This window comes from Rhynchophorus ferrugineus, unplaced genomic scaffold (assembly GCF_030347505.1).
Source record: "Rhynchophorus ferrugineus isolate W39M unplaced genomic scaffold, kcgeb_rfMv2 rfM9, whole genome shotgun sequence".
Taxonomy (NCBI): Eukaryota; Metazoa; Arthropoda; class Insecta; order Coleoptera; family Curculionidae; genus Rhynchophorus; species Rhynchophorus ferrugineus.
This window is the reverse complement of record NW_027472588.1, coordinates 41401724-41419112: the sequence shown is the minus strand read 5'-3', so window position 1 is coordinate 41419112 and position 17389 is coordinate 41401724. Positions and strand designations below refer to the sequence as shown.

General features: G+C 32.7%; 2 protein-coding genes and 1 long non-coding RNA gene across 4 annotated transcripts in view; 1 reads left to right on the top strand and 2 right to left on the bottom strand.

The window, feature by feature from the left end:
- Megf8 (Multiple EGF like domains 8) overlaps window positions 1–17389 on the top strand; it is a 221635-nt gene that overhangs the window by 5043 nt on the left and 199203 nt on the right. The gene's annotated exons all lie outside the window — the stretch shown is intronic.
- LOC143202669 (uncharacterized) lies at window positions 5739–6707 on the bottom strand. Its single transcript, XR_013007210.1, has 3 exons — window positions 6702–6707; window positions 6236–6368; window positions 5739–5911 (listed from the first exon to the last, which is right to left on the bottom strand). It is a non-coding gene; the product is annotated as an uncharacterized LOC143202669 (long non-coding RNA).
- Window positions 6957–7999, bottom strand: LOC143203006 (uncharacterized). Its single transcript, XM_076415088.1, has 2 exons — window positions 7458–7999; window positions 6957–7129 (listed from the first exon to the last, which is right to left on the bottom strand). Exons 1-2 carry the CDS (start codon window positions 7935–7937, stop codon window positions 7100–7102), a joined length of 510 nt encoding a protein of 169 aa, XP_076271203.1. The 5' UTR covers window positions 7938–7999; the 3' UTR covers window positions 6957–7099.

Genomic DNA, 17389 nt, shown 5'->3' with positions numbered 1-17389 from the left:
GACTTGTGACACAGTTCATTGTCTTGGTGAAGCAGCACTTTCTTTTTCTTCAAATGCGACCCTTTTCCGACGATTTAGTCTTTCAAACGGTCTAATAATGTTATGTAATAGTCGCTGTTGATGGTCCTTCCTTTTTCAAGGTAGTCAATAAAAATTATTCCATGCGCATCCCAAAATACAGACGCCATAACCTTGCCATTCATCGTGTACAGTCCACTCGGATGACTATCGATTGGACTTCGGAGTGAAATGATGGAGCCATGTTTCATCCATTGTCACATATCCACGCAAGAAATCGGGTTTATCACGATTGATCATGTTCAAGCACTGCCCCGAATCATCAACTCGTTGTTGTTTATAGTCAAATGTGAACTCGCGTAACACCCACTTTGCACAAAGCTTTCTCATACCCAAACATTCGTGAAGGATATGATGTACACGTACAATTGATACCTTTAAAGTGTCTGCTATTTTATTCAATTTCAATTTACGATAATTCAAAATCATTTTGTGGATTTTTTAAATACTTTCATCGGTAACAACCTCTTTTGGGCATCTACTGCGTCTTCGGTGTTCATTTCACCATGTCTAAATTTTGCATACCAAAAGTTTTGATTCAACTGTATTTTTCGCTTCAAAAAGCAATATTTTACACGAAATTCCTTTTTATCCATTTTTTCACAATAAAAAAAAGTTGCTTCACTCAAAATGCTATAATTCACAAACTACAAATTTATACACGCATCTTTTGAGGGTTAGGGCTAACTAAAACCATATGGATTTAATTCTAGTAGCGCCATCTAGGTGTCAGGCCGGGGACTTTTCAATTGACCTGTTGCAAACAACATTTATATCTAGTAGACCTATTCAAAATCATACAAGGCAAGATAATAATAATAAACATATCGTAGATAATCATAAAACATAACGCATGAAATCATTCAACTTCTATTGGCTTACTCTGTGTAAAACATTAATTTTTGTATTAAAGCTTGTAATAATATTATCGTATGGTGATAATACTCAGATATGATAATTTACACGTGTCACTGTCATATTTAGTTCGTTTAATTAGCAAGAGGGGAAATACTTTATAAGGTATTTAATTAAATTCAAAAATAACATTGTATATCAAACATATTAAAGATATTTAAATGATCACGTTCTAAATTAACAGATATTACATCTGTAGTTGTAAGTTATAAGTTCTGGGAAATTATTATTCGGGTTTCCTGACATGATTAATTGATTTGAAGTCAAAACAAATAGTGAAAATGAAAAATAAATAAATAGTTAAGCTGCGAATATATCTTTATTGTTGTTCAAAGTATTCGCCACGATGATCGATAAACTTTTGCATACGCTTAAACCAATTTTCAAAGCATTTATTCCATTCCGAATGAGGTATCTGCAAAACATCATTTTTGAACGCTTCAACAGCTTCTTCGGGCGATGAAAATCGTTGACCACGCAGTTTATTCTTCACGGACGGGAACAAAAAGAAGTCGTTGGGTGCCAAATCACCCAACCGATCAATTCGATGTTTTGAGTGCTCAAATAGTCTCTTGTTTGAGCCGATATGTCAGAGCTCGCATTGTCATGATGAAGAACAATCCAAGGTCTTGTTTTCCTTATTTCACCGAAGACTTCTGGTAAACCAATGGTTGTGTACCAATCAGAATTTATTGTTCTACGATCCTCTAGCGGCACTGTTTCAATATGACCAGTTTTCCAGAAGAAACACGATTCTATTTGAAGTGCTTCGTGCGCGAACAACTTTTGTTGGATTTGTTTAATCTTGGAACACCCCAGACACACGACACACAGTACAGTCGACTGCTCCTTAGTTTCGGGCTCATACGAATATATCCATGATTCGTCACCTGTTTTTTGATTTTTGATTTTTTGAAGGTCACGAAATTCGTCGGACAGCGAACTACGATCCGATTTAATTCACTAAACCAGCGATACACGGTGGTTTTTGATGGAGCTTCATCGCTAAAAGTCAAATTAAGTTGATTGATGCACTTTTGTTGTGATAACCCACGTCGAAAATCGTAAAAAATCATCGCACGAAAATGTTTAAAAACTTTCAACTAAATATAAAATAAACAAATAGCGTTCATGCGATAAAACGTTCTTAGTACGTATATCGTCAAAAATGTAAAATTTTATGATGGAACCATCAGATGGACTCACATGACAATAGTGTTTCCAACTCCCGAAATATAAATAGTGACCCGCCTAATAATACTTACTTAATAAAGAGATACTATAACGTCAAATATAGCGCCTTTCGTTTGTTCAGAAAATGTAAAGTGATTGTGCTTTGAAAATTGACATCGTACAAAGAGCCAAAAATATGGCTCCGTGATGAAACAGTAATGGTATACATGATCTGACCGTTATTTATGCATGTAATATAAAATGTGGAAAACATAAATAGATTTATTAGAAATATTTTTATCAAAAACATTGAACCGACTTCAAGAAATAAATAAGGAACTCACCAAAAATTAACAAATAATCAAACTAAGATTTTTAAAACACAAAAAACATCTTTAAATAAAATAGGTACATAATAATCGTTGTAATAACTATGTAAAAATAAACAAAAACCTTCTTTAACATATCTACTACACGTATTTTATATTCTACTATATACACACAATTTAGCTTAATACCTACATAAATCTATTTATCTATTTACAATATTATTTTATCTACTATCAACTGATTACATTTGAGTGGAAACCAAAACAGTTATCTTAATTTAGATTTGTCTTTTTGGTAATTAAAATTTTTTGTATATGTCCCAAAATTATATTATTGTTAAATTAAATTATGTTATTTAAAACAATTTATTAATAGAAAATTTAGATGTTAGCGTTGGCGGAAATATTAATATCCCTATTATGATATAATGTAAACATTTAAAAAATATTTTCTAATTAAAAATTTGATTTTTTAATAGAAAAAATAGTTTAATAAAATATTTAGAAATTTGGGCCAAAGTAAGAGTATAATTATTCAGATTTAATAGAAAAATGACATATTACGGTTGCTGGATATTTTAATATCCCCATTATGAAATAATATAAACACCCAAAATAATATTTACTAATTAAATAAATAATTTTATTAATAGAAAAAATAAACAATAGATTTTTTCCTTTAAATAAGGCGTTAGGAATTTGCACCAGAGTAACACTATAATTGTGCAGTTTTAGTAGAAAAATTATATATTTCCGTTGGCGGAAATATTAATATCCCTAACACGAAATAATGTAAACAACTAAAAAAATATTTCCTAATTAAATAAATTAAATGTTTTAATAGAAAATAAATCAAATGGTTTCTAGTCCATTTGTAGATTTTGTTGATTGCTACTTGTACTTTTTCTACAGCCTTAGTCCAGCCCTCTGTCGTCGGCAAATGTCTCAAGCACTGTTTTTTTACTACTCTAGTAGTTAAAACTTTTACTGTGCTTACTATAAATTTATTTTAGTATAAATTTGATTTTACTTTATATTATGAAACCTATTACGTACAATTTCTTCAAGTATGTACATTTTAAAAGTACGATTTCATTTTTCAGATTTGCTATATCTGTGGAATTTTATCTGAGCTTCATTGTCATAAATTTAATTGCATCTGATTACCTGGATTATTTTTATTACTATAATTAAAAAGTATAAGTGAATTTCTTAATATGAAATTGTAAATAATATGTATTTATAAGATTTGAATGATAAATGTTCATAATATCATAATTCCATAATAATTTGAAGATATTTTGGGTGATCATTTTTATATAATGTAGTATATAAAGTGGAATGAACCGTTATGCCATAGTATGAAATGTTAAAAACGAAAATGGATAAAAACAATCTACATTGTGGTTTTACTTTATTTACTGTGGACATTTTATCTCACTATATTGCATCATCGCTTTGGCCTACAGAGTGCTTGCTTTTTTTAAACACTTTTTACAATTTTGACGACGACTTTTGTTATTTAACGTCCGACGTTGGCCAATAACGAATCCAGAGTAGGTTAAGGGTACTAATTTCATGAAAGTTATCCGAGAAGGCAAGCTAGGTGTAAAGTAAAATAAAATTTCATGTATTTTTGAGCATTTACCTAATAAAATTAATCCTCAACGAGGCACATAACTGCCTCCGTCCTAATCTAGTCTTACGTGTTGTCCTGTTCACCAGATTTAGCTCCCCTCGATTTTCATCAAATATAAAGGTAATAATTGACGTATTTTAGAATCCTACGGCAAGACGAAGACAGAGATAGGATCCATAAATTATGGCATCGAAATAATGAAAAATAAAATGCATTTTTCAATTCTAAACTTTCCTTTCATTTCCGTTGAATTTTTTTACACTCTAGTATAGTAATACATTATTTTTGCTATTGCCAATGTACAAATACACAAAATAATAACAATTCACCACCAAAATAATTGAATAAAACTATTTATTAACCAAAAACCGATCATATAATTCAATATCTGTTTTTTTTATTTCTGTCGGTTGCTACTTTTTGTTTAAAGTTCAAATAAATTAGCCTTCAATTTGTTTTACTTTACTATCATTAGAAGTTAGAATTATTAGTAAATTTATTTGTTGATACATTTATTTCAGCTAATTTATTAAACTAACGTCAAATATAAACTTTTTTCTGAGTATTATGTTATTGTTTCTAACATTAGTATAACAGAGTGAGCAAAAGCATTGGTCAATATAGTCTGACATTGAAAAATTCAGACATATTAAAAGATCACTATTTCTAGGTATTCCGTGTTTTATTCAAATAAATAAATAAATTACAACATGGATTCATAAGCACACACTCACACAAATGTTGAGTTTCAGTCTGGATTTATATTTTAAATTCAGTTGTATATTATACAAATAATTAATACTAGAAATAACAGTTGGAACTACATAGCAGTCTTGAATACGAATACTTCTAAGGCATTTAGAGGTAATAATTCACATTTACCCCCATTCTCGATTGGGTTTTGGTGGCTGTCCCGGTTTTGATCGAATATATCGTACAGTGTTTCACGTTGTTGTAATTTCCTAACCAAAAATTCAACATGTTTTTGATGTTGGTGCTGGAAACTGTCGGGAAACTACAAGATGCCGAAGACTGGGTGAAGGATATGTTTTCCCGTTAATCGTCCCGTTTTTGCCACAGTAGGATATGTTTTCCTTATTTATGTCGCAGCTGAAGGTGATGCGGCCATTGTTTCCGATATATTTCACTGAACCGAGACTTTTTCCTATTAACACTGTACAGTTGTTACTACTACTTTCACTGCACCCCGATTGTTATCAATTTTTATCGCACAATTATTTCCAACCACTATAATAGACAACGTGTTTTCACCTATGTTGATGTTCAAGTTGTTCCCCACGTATTTCTTTATATTATCTACGCGCTTTTACAAGTTGTACATGGGTACAACCATGGTGACGTATACAGTAGACTGAATTCGGCAAGACTTGGACTCAGTATCAGCAAATAATGAATACTAGACCAAAAGTAGGAACTATATAGCAGTCTTGACTATTATGAAGTCATTTAGAAGGTAATAATTCGAATTTTCTCCAATTTTGAATTGAGTTCTGAGAGATATTGCGTTTATGATCAAAAATGTTATATAGCTTTTATGCTCTGGTAGTTTCCAATGTATATTAGTAAAGTATACAGATCAAAAGTAAGAAATATTGTTAAATTTATTTATTGATACAGATGCTTCAATAAAACAATTAATATTACACCAAATTCAAATATTTTCTTGAGTATTATGTTATTATTTCTAACACTTAGTACAACAGAGCGAGCCAAACTTTTAGTTCTTCTAATGTATCACCTTGAAACTTTTCATATCCTGAAACATACATGACTTTAGTTTCTTTTAGGTGGGCTGAGTAATTTTTTTTGATATTGATAAAAATTTAGACATATTAAAAGATCACTATTTCTAGGTATTCCGTGTTTTATTCAAATAAATAAATAAATTACAACATGGATTCATAAGCACACACTCACACAAATGTTGAGATTCAAATTGTTGAGTTTCAGTCTGGATTTATATTTTAAATTCAGTTGTATATTATACAAATAATTAATACTAGAAATAACAGTTGGAACTACATAGCAGTCTTGAATACGAATACTTCTAAGGCATTTAGAGGTAATAATTCACATTTACCCCCATTCTCGATTGGGTTTTGGTGGCTGTCCCGGTTTTGATCGAATATATCGTACAGTGTTTCACGTTGTTGTAATTTCCTAACCAAAAATTCGACATGTTTTTGATATTGGTGCTGGAAACTGTCGGGAAACTACAAGATGCCGAAGACTGGGTGAAGGATATGTTTTCCCGTTAATCGTCCCGTTTTTGCCACAGTAGGATATGTTTTCCTTATTTATGTCGCAGCTGAAGGTGATGCGGCCATTGTTTCCGATATATTTCACTGAACCGAGACTTTTTCCTATTAACACTGTACAGTTGTTACTACTACTTTCACTGCACCCCGATTGTTATCAATTTTTATCGCACAATTATTTCCAACCACTATAATAGACAACGTGTTTTCACCTATGTTGATGTTCAAGTTGTTCCCCACGTATTTCTTTATATTATCTACGCGCTTTTACAAGTTGTACATGGGTACAACCATGGTGACGTATACAGTAGACTGAATTCGGCAAGACTTGGACTCAGTATCAGCAAATAATGAATACTAGACCAAAAGTAGGAACTATATAGCAGTTTCGACTATTAGGAAGTCATTTAAAGGTAATAATTCGCATTTTCTCCAATTTTGGATTGAGTTCTGAAAGATATTGCGTTTATGATCAAAAATGTTATATAGCTTTTATGCTCTGGTAGTTTCCAATGTATATTAGTAAAGTATACAGATCAAAAGTAAGAAATATTGTTAAATTTATTTATTGATACAGATGCTTCAATAAAACAATTAATATTACACCAAATTCAAATATTTTCTTGAGTATTATGTTATTATTTCTAACACTTAGTACAACAGAGCGAGCCAAACTTTTAGTTCTTCTAATGTATCACCTTGAAACTTTTCATATCCTGAAACATACATGACTTTAGTTTCTTTTTAGGTGGGCTGTGTAATTTTTTTGATATTGATAAAAACTTAGACATATTAAAAGACCAATATTTCTAGGTATTCTGTGTTTTATTGAAATAAATAAATAAATAAATTACAACATGCATTCATAAGCACACACTCACACAACTGTTGAGATTCAAATTGTTGAGTTTCAGTCTCGATTTATATTTTAAATTCAGTTGTATATTATACAAATAATTAATACTAGAAATAACAGTTGGAACTACATAGCAGTCTTGAATACGAATACTTCTAAGGCATTTAGAGGTAATAATTCACATTTACCCCCATTCTCGATTGGGTTTTGGTGGCTGTTCCGGTTTTGATCGAATATATCGTACAGTGTTTCACGTTGTTGTAATTTCCTAACCAAAAATTCGACACGTTTTTGATATTGACGCTGGAAACTGTCGGGAAACTACAAGATGCCGACGCTGAAGACTGGGTGAAAGATATGTTTTTCCCATTAATTGTCCCGTTTTTGCCACAGTAGGATATGTTTTCCCTATTTATGTCGCAGCTGAGGGTGATTCGGCCATTATTTCCGATATATTTCACTGTACCGGAACTTTTTCCTATTAACACTGCACAGTTGTTACCGACTACTTTCACTGCACCCCGATTGTTATCAATTTTTATCGCACAATTATTTCCAACCACTACAATAGACAACGTGTTTTCACCTATGTTGATGTTCAAGTTGTTTCCCACATATTTCTTTGTAGTATCAACGCTCGTTGGCAAGTCGTACATCGGTACTACCATGGTGACGTATACAGTACACTGTATTCGGCAAGACTTGGACGAAATATGAGCGAATGTACGATCGGAGCGCGTTTTATAAGCACCGATAGATATCAGCAGTATTTCGTCTCTCTCTAGTCAGGGGAGTTACATTTAGTATCGTTGTTGTTTCATTTGATTTTTCGTATTTTTTTTAGTTGGTACTTTTGGTGTCGGTGTTATTTTTCGTTTCTAGGACAGCGTGATATACTTTGAATAGCGAAAATTGATTGGAAGTACCGAGGGAAATGATGATTTGTTAAAGTGTACAAAAAATAATCCCTGTATTTTAAATAACGAAAACAAATTATTGGGCGTAAATACATGTATTAGATAAGAATGTATTACCATACCAATCAATACTCAAGCCTATTTGGTCACATGGAATCCAACTATGGGGTACTGTTAGCAAGTCTACTAAAGCCAGCATACAACGTTTCTAAAATAAAGTGTTGCGTGCCACTGTCGATACTCTGTACCATAATCATGTATATAATTGCATTTAAATAAAATGTATTGCACACTGAGTAGATTTTTTAAAAGATATTCTGTTCAAATATATTTCTATTAAGTATGCAAATAATACATTGAAAAAAAATTGTTTTTTTCCCTATTTTTCAAAGTGAATTAAATCTGATTCTGATTTCTGGGCGAAAAACTGAATCAAATGAGTATAAAAACCTATTTTTGAAATTAGCTTTACAACATTACATAATTTCAATCAGATGGTTCAGTTCTCTTGAATCTGCTTCCTAATGCAGTGCTATCCCAGAATTAGTTTTAATACTTTGATCTTAACATGGAGGGGTAGTCTTTCCTCATGTCTTCTTATATTTATTCTCTGGACTTTATTCTGAAATACTTGAGCAACAAATTTAATTTTGTCTATATGCCACAAAATTTTATTATTATTTTTGTATTATTTGGTCTCGGCACCGACTTCATACTGATCAGTTGGTAGTGGTTAAAATATTACTGTAAATAGATAAATAGGTTTAGGTAGGTATTAAGCTAAATTGTGTGTATATAGTAAAATAAAATATACATGTAGTAGATAGGTTAAATAAGTTATTTCAGTGATTATAATGTGTATATGTTATTTTAAAACATTATTTTTTAAGTCTAACTTTGATTATTTTTTAATTTTTAGTGAGTTACTTGTTTATTTTTTGAATTTGATTTTATAGAAAAATAACATATTACTGTTGATGGAAATATTAATAACCATGTTATTAAAAAATGTAAATGCCCAAAAATAGTTCTTAATTAAATAAACTGTTCTTTTAATAGAGAAAAAAAAAGATATACTAGATCTTTCCCTTTATTAAAATATTTAGATATTTACACCAAGGTAACAGTATAATTATTCTGATTTAATAGAAAAATAACATATTACTGTTGATGGAAATATTAATAGATTTTTTGAAGTCATTTAAAAAGAAATTATTTATGTGATGCCATTCAATTAATAATACATCCAGTGCCGATTCTGTAAACTTATTTAATTTATTTTAGTTATCTTGATATGATATGCATTACTTATATATTGTACAAATATGTTTCCGTTGCACTGTATTTATAAAAAAAGTCCCTATTCCAACTTTAGAAGTGGAATTTGACATATTGACATTATATTATCGATTATGCCTAATGTTTCCAGAATAAAAAGTGAATCACATAATATTTTCTAATGTATATTTAATATTATCCGATTTCTTCGGGGCAGTACCAGTCTCGAAAATTAGTGACGCATTCTATTTTCATTTGAAATTATTATTTATATGGGTTTACTAAATACGTGAGTTATATTGTTCTCTTTTTCTATAAACTGCGTGCATCTTTTCAGCTTTGTGTTTGAGCTAGATGCAACCAAACATTTTCATATTTTTCTTAAATTAATTACACATTAGATATGCTTAGTACAATCTTCATTTACAAATTAATTTAATGTTACTGTCCTGTTCTGTTAAGAATACTTTTATCCACTATATATTACAAGTTCGTGTGGTTTGATTAACTTCAATCTTCTGATTTCCTGCATGTTGTCCTGTAACTGTATTGCTTCCACTGTTGCTGTGATTTAGCGACCATATTTCATGTTTAAAGGCGAAATCTTGGATCACTTCGTATGTTCATTTGATTTCAAGGTCATGATGCAGCTCTTCGTTGTTTACATAGCCATACGCGTTTGTAATTAATCGTACAGCTGCTTTTTATCTAACATAATATTTGCATTTTAACGATTTCGAGGTATTTAGCTGTTTTTAGCTGAACAATTATTCTTTTACCGATTGATAAGGTGACTGTATTTTGTATTTTACATTTCAAATATATTACTTAAACCTATATTGTGTTTTTATATTTTAGTTAAAAAAAAACATGTTTTAACCACAGCTACACAAACATGCTTTGGTGTATAATTGGTTCATACTATAATATATACAATGATTGTGCTTATCGTGATATATATCATTTATAGAGTGATCTAAGAATTAAAATGTGGTAATATATATAAAACATAAAAACATGGTGATGTAAACGGCAATGTGGCTTTTGAATCATTAAAAAATATACAAATCTAGCCATTTAAAGAAGAATCCCAGTAAGTATCAATAAATTAGTTATAAGACTCATTGAGAAACGCAGTTATTATTAATATATAGGTAATTTTAGATTTTGAATGACACAACATCAACAAAATTACCAGGGCAGAGTAATTTACAAAGCCGGACTAATGACGGAGAATAGTTACTGAACACTATTTCGTAGAGTATGTTAAATTTGTATATGTTATTATTTGTATAGAAAAAAACTTTCAAACCAAACGAAACTAATATTGAACAGAATTTGCCGGACATGGAAGCTGAAAACTGGAATTAGTCACACCAAAAGAGTTAACCAAAGTTATTAAAACTGACATTTACCCCGGGACATCACCAGGCTACGATTTGATAACGGGAAAACTACTGAAAAAACTACCAAGAAAGGGAATTATAAAACTCACCAACTTGATCAATACAGCATTTAGATTATAAAACATGTCCCAGATATTTGGAAGATGCCGGAAATTATAATGATCCCAAAACCTGGGAAGTCAGCAAACGAAATAAAAGCCTATAGACCTATATCACTGTTGCCAGTAATATCTAAGAGTTTTTCCTGTTGAAAAGAATAAAACCGATCATAGAGAGAAAAAAACCTAATACCAACACACCAGTTTGGGTTTATTAACAAGCACTCAACAATTGACCACTTTCACATAATAACAGATGTTAGTGAAAAAGCCTACGAAAGTAAAAAAGTATGCTCAGCTATATTTTTAGATGTAGCATAAGCCTTCAATAAGGTTTATCCTTAGGGTTGAAGGCCTTGTTCATAAACTACAGAAAATGCTACTAAAAAAACACAGCGAACTATTAAAATCATACATTACAACCAGAATGTTTAGAGTTAAACAAGAAGAAGCTTACTCTACAATAAAAGAATCTAAAGCAGGTGTGCCACAAGAAAGCGTACTGGGGCCAATGCTTTATCTGCTCTACACTTGTGATATACCACAAACGGAGAATATTACGATGGCTACATTTCCTGATGATACTGCGATTATAGCTGTCGGAGACAATAGTGAAGAAGCCTCACGAAAATTACAATACAATACAATTACAACAGGCAAGTGACAATATAAATAATTGGACACAAGCTTGGAAAACAAAAATTAATGAAAGTAAATCTGTACATGTGCAGTTCACCTATAAACAGACCGTACAAGCACCAATAACATTAAATAATACTATCATTCCATATTGCAACAACGCCAAATATCTCGATATGAATCTCGATGCCAAACTTCACTGGAAGGAACATATAAAGTAGAAAAGAAAAGAACTGGAATTGAAATATAGGAAAATGTACTGGCTAATTGGAAGAAAATCACAATTGTCAGTACATAATAAATTGCTATTATATAAACAAATACTGAAACCTATATGGACATACGGAGCTCAATTATGGGGATGTTCTGCAAAGAGTAACATAAATAAAATACAAATTTTTCAGAACAAAGTCCTGAGAGGTATTGTGGGCGCAACCAAATACTATAGGACTGATCCTACATCGAGACCTTCAGATACACTACATCACAGTCAGTCAAGAAATCTAGAGAATTGCAAGGGGGTATGAGGAAAGACTCCATTCTCATACGAATATTGAAATATTGCAACTATTGGATACCACCAGAACAGGACACATACTCAAAAAAATCAAACCATCTGATCTTGTTTAGTGTTGTGTAGTGAGGTGCATATATTTAAAAATTCTGGCAGTAACATGTATAAACATTATTTTACCAGAGCCTGAGATAGGGCTGATGGATCCTCCTAGTTATATACCTAGATTTAAGTTATCATAAAGACAAATTGTAGGTTAGACGGAAACGACTAGTAACAATATATTAATTAAATAATAAAGAAAATTATTTGTGTCGTCCATGATGGGTATTAAAGAACATGATGTAGAAACATGCACATTTGATATGACTATATAAGGTATGTAGGTATGAGGCTGCTAGATCAAAAATAAAAAATGTAACTTCAATGATAGCTAAATAGATTCTGTTATGTTCTTATTCGTTATTATTATGATCTGACGAAAAATCGAAAGTCGGTCAGTGCAAAAGCAATTCAGTTTGCTTTTTAAACACTAACTGCAATATATAAGGCCTCGTGGAATTATTGTAGAAAACTGCTTCTATGGTGTGATGTTTAAAGCGTTTAGCTCCTAAACGGAGGTCACGGGTTCGATTCCCGGCGGGGACAAATTTTTGTCAAATCATATAGGCTAGGTAGCGGACCCCGGGGCCTGAAGCGTTCCTTATTTTCAATCATCGTTTCTTTATTCCTATTTTACCTGATACGGGCTGCACCTTTCCTTGGTTACCCATTATAATACTAAATAAAATAGCTGCGTAATCTACATAATAATCGTTGTAATAATTAAATAAAAATAAAAAAACCTTATTTAACGCATCTACTACTCGTATTTTATATTCTACTATATACACGCAATTTAGCTTAATACCTACCTAAACCTATTTACCTATTTATATAGTAATATTATTATTTTTGCTACTACCAGCTAATCTCTTTGAAGTCGGTATCAAGCCCAAACAATACAAAAAATAATAATATAACTTTGTGACATATACAAAGAATTAAATTACCAACCAAATAAATCTAAACAAATATAACTGTTTGGGTTCGTAACTGTTTGTCACCTTAAATATATCTTACCTAATATAGGAATATAAATGTGAAAGAAAGTATGTTCAATGTAGCTTCGAAGCTTTGGCACTGACACTTTTGAATTACTTCAACACTAACACTTTGAATTACACTATTAATGGGTTCTGGCGTACGTAATCGCTTCATTCGATACATAACGAGATGAATTCGATGGCAGTATCTCTTAGATGAATTCTGTATAAACAAATGTATTCAAGTATTGATCGATATAACAATATCTTTATTATCTAAGGATAACATCTGTTTTTTACCGATAAGCTAATCCATTTGGCTTAGTTTTAACTTAAGTTGTTTGCGTTTTACAAAATTAATCTGGATCAAGATATATGACAAGATATTTACTCTCTTTCGTGTGTTTAATGAACACTAAATATTGCACACTTCTTACAAATGTTATTGTTCTAAAAAATCGCTGTATTAATGTCTACGTCTGTCACACGTTGAACCGGCCTCTGGGCTTACCAATACACTAAACCGAAACCGCCTCACAGTTGACCCCTGTGGATCGCTACTGCTACTGCATTAAATTTGGGGATATGGCACCCGCTGATCGGGCAGCCGTTACGAGGGTCACTATTTATATTTCGGGAATAGGAAAAGAAAACAAATAGTTAAGCTGCGAATATATTTTTATTGTTTTTCAAAGTACTCGCCACGATGATCGATACACTTTTGCATACGCTTAAAGCAATTTTCAAAGCATTTATTCCATTCCGAATGAGGTGTCTTGAAAACATAATTTTTAGAATCTTGAATAGCTTCTTCGGGCGATGAAAATCCTACGCAGTTTATTCTTCACGGATAGGAACAAAAAGAAGTCGATGTTTTGAGTGCTCCAATAGTCTCTTGTTTGAGCCGATGTGTGAGAGCTCGCATTGTCATGATGAAGAACAATTCGGCAACTCTTGTTTGTTTTCCTTATTTTACCGACGACTTCCCTGCAAACAAGTGGTTGTGTACCAATCAGAATTTACTGTTCTACGATCCTCTAGAGGCACTGTTGCAATATGACCAGTTTTTCCAAAGAAACAGGCCACCATTTTCTTTGAAGCTCTTCGTGCGCGAACAACTTTTATTGGATTTGGTTCATCTTGCATGAATCTCATGAATCTCAACACCCATACAGTCGATTGCTGCTTATTTTTGGGCTCATACGAATATATCCATGATTCGCCACCTATCACGATCTTATAAACGTCTTTCGAAGAAGCGCTATCGAATTTCTTAAGCATTTCTTTGCACCAATCGACACGAGCCCTTTTTTTAACGATTGTTAAATTGTGTGGGATCCAACGCCAACATAACTTTCGCACAGCTAGATGTTCTTTTAAAATCGCATATATGCTGCTGGAACTAATTGTTAGTCGTCGGACGTTAGTTGAAACTCGTGTGACAGCGAACTACGACCACGATTGAATTCGCTAAATCAGTGATATACGGTGGTTTTTGATGGAGCTTCATCGCCAAAAGCCTAATTAAGTTGATTGATGTACTCTTGTTGTGATAATCCACGTCGAAAATCGTAAAAAATCATCGCACGAAAATGTTCACGATTCAGTTCCGTTTTTTGCACAAGACAGAACTTTCAACTAAATATAAAATAAACAAATAGCGTCCGTGCGACATGTTCTGAGTACGTATATCGTCAAAAATGTTAAACTTTACGGTGGAACCGCCAGATAGACTCACATGACAACAGTGTTGCCAATTCCCGAAATATAGAGTGACCCTCGTATTGGGTCAACACATAGTCAAACTAACTATAGATTCGCTGACTTGAGTTAACACATATGACTGGATGCTATCAGATGGGGTTATAACAACAAATGTTATAACTGCATCGATGGATAAGGTCGTTTCAGCATGGAAAAGGGGAGGCTAGTGGTAACGCGGTGCTAACCTCCCAACATGTCCACCAGCTCGCGAACAAGCGCGTTTTCAGAAGAACTTGAGCTGAGTTGTTGCTTGTGGAAGGATTGAGATATGAAGTGCTTAATTCCTGGAGGGTCAGATTCCCTGTGAATTTGATTATTTCTGACAAACCATGGACCATTTAAGATTCTCCTGAGAAGCTTATTTTAGAAAACTTAAAGCCGTTTCACCTGGTGGGATGTTGGACCTGGGTGTATGTTCACCTGGACATTAGATCCGTAGAGGAGTACAGACCGAATTAACATCTTGTAAAATAACAATTTGATAAAGATGGGAAGTCTGCTATAAGGGCAGATCAGAGAAGATAGCAGGTTTGCTATCCCCGAAACTTTCTGGATTGCTTTCTGGATTTGGGAGTGCCAACCGATTTCAGGGGGTTGATTTGCAACCACCAGAATTCGAACCATTGATTTGGAGGCTGTAAAGAAAGCAGTGTCGTCAGTGTAAAACGCGACGTCAATGTGCTCTTTTCTTGGTAGATCTGAAATAAAGCTGGGGCCAGCAGGAAACCTTGAGGTACTCCAGCGTAATATTTGTGGCCTAATCTCTTTTTTTTGTGGACGAATATTTGTTGGTACCTTGCTCTGCCGTCCAGCTAACAAATAAAACCTCTAAACCTCGTATATCCTTCCAGGCATCAGCATCCACATGGATCATCGACAGGTTACTATACCATTTTGTCGTGTTAATAATATTTAAATGGTTGAAGAGTCTATTATATGTTAAAGTAGAAATAACTTAAGATCGTTGAAAAAGTTTATTCATTGTTGGTCCATGTAGTTAACGATGTTATCTTCGGTTACGTCTACCTGTCATATACACCTGTAAGTCCCCGTATTTTTCTAACGTTAAATGGGTCGTGGACGCGCAATGTGGCTGCAAACTGGCGCAGGATGTTAGACAATAATAAATGACTAATTCTGTAATTTTTAGCGATTTGTTGTCATCAGTTAACCTCTATTGTTGACCTTCATTTCTCTGACGCGTGTATACTGTCTAATTTATTTAATTTTTTTAAATAATAAGTAAATTTATTTTGATATTAGATTGAGTACCGAGTATTAATGTTTTTTATAATCGTAAATTACTATTCAGTGTATTATCTGCGTTTTATTTAAAGATGTAGAATTAATGGTGATGCAGATAGTAGAATGATATAGATGATAATTCAGGATGTTCTTCATCTTGGGTCTGGGAAAGTACCTTAGGTATGACGGAGAAATGAAATGATTGAATGAAAATGTAAATATCGGTCTTCTATGGCCTATAAAATTGAAAGCATTTTTGTTTAAATTGAAATTTTATTGAATTCGTGAAAAATAAATGAAATGAATACTATTCAGTATTATGGAACGATAGATCCTGTTGAGGCTGTCTACGAATCGACCTTTTTTCTGGCATCTTTATAAGAAGCGCTGCTCTGACATTTCACGACTCATGTCGGAAAGAGTAGTAGTCAGATCGAGCTAGGTCTGAACAATAGGGTGGGTGAGGGTGGATTTTCAATTTTAATGTTTTTTTTTCGGTTTCGCAATATGAAGTCAAGCGTTATCATACTAAAGAATGGCATTGTTGTGCCTTTGCTCGTATTATGGTTATTTTTCGCGCAGTGCCGGGTACTTTTTGGCGGCACATAGTATGCCACGCATAGCTGATTTCACTAAATACATATCATTAGCTTGGAGCCATGGATATTCGGTTGATGTTGATGCATGATCAGGTGAGCCCATAATTTTTATGGCATATATGACACAAAATATGCAAGCTTTCGGATCATTAACATGTTTTCCAAACGGTTAACAAGTCAATTGAGTCCCCGGCCTGACACATAGACGGCGCTACTAGAATTAAATCCATATATTTGTTATTTAGCCATAACCCTCAAAAGATGTGTGTATAAATGTGGCAGTTGTCGGATCATTAGTTTGTGAGTTATAGCATTTTGAGTGAAGCAACTTTTGTTATTGTGAAAAAAATTGATAAAAAGGAATTTCGCCTGTTGATAAAATATTCCTTTTGAGCGGAAAAATACAGTTGAAGCAAAAACTTGGCTTGATGCGGAGTTTCGGGATACTGCCCCAGGAAAATCAACCATCAAGGATTGGTTTGCTAACTTTAGACGTGGTGATAGGAGCACCTAAGACGGTGAACACAATGGACGCCCAAAAGAGGTTGTTACCGACGAAAACACTTCGACGAAAT

Excerpts from the sequence above, each read along its gene's own strand:
- LOC143203006 (XM_076415088.1), bottom strand. The coding sequence starts at position 7,937 with ATGGTAGTACCGATGTACGACTTGCCAACGAGCGTTGATACTACAAAG. Across the intron at positions 7,130-7,457 it reads AAACCCAATCGAGAATGGGG|GATATGAAAAGTTTCAAGGT; the intron begins GTAAATGTGAAT and ends TGTATGTTTCAG.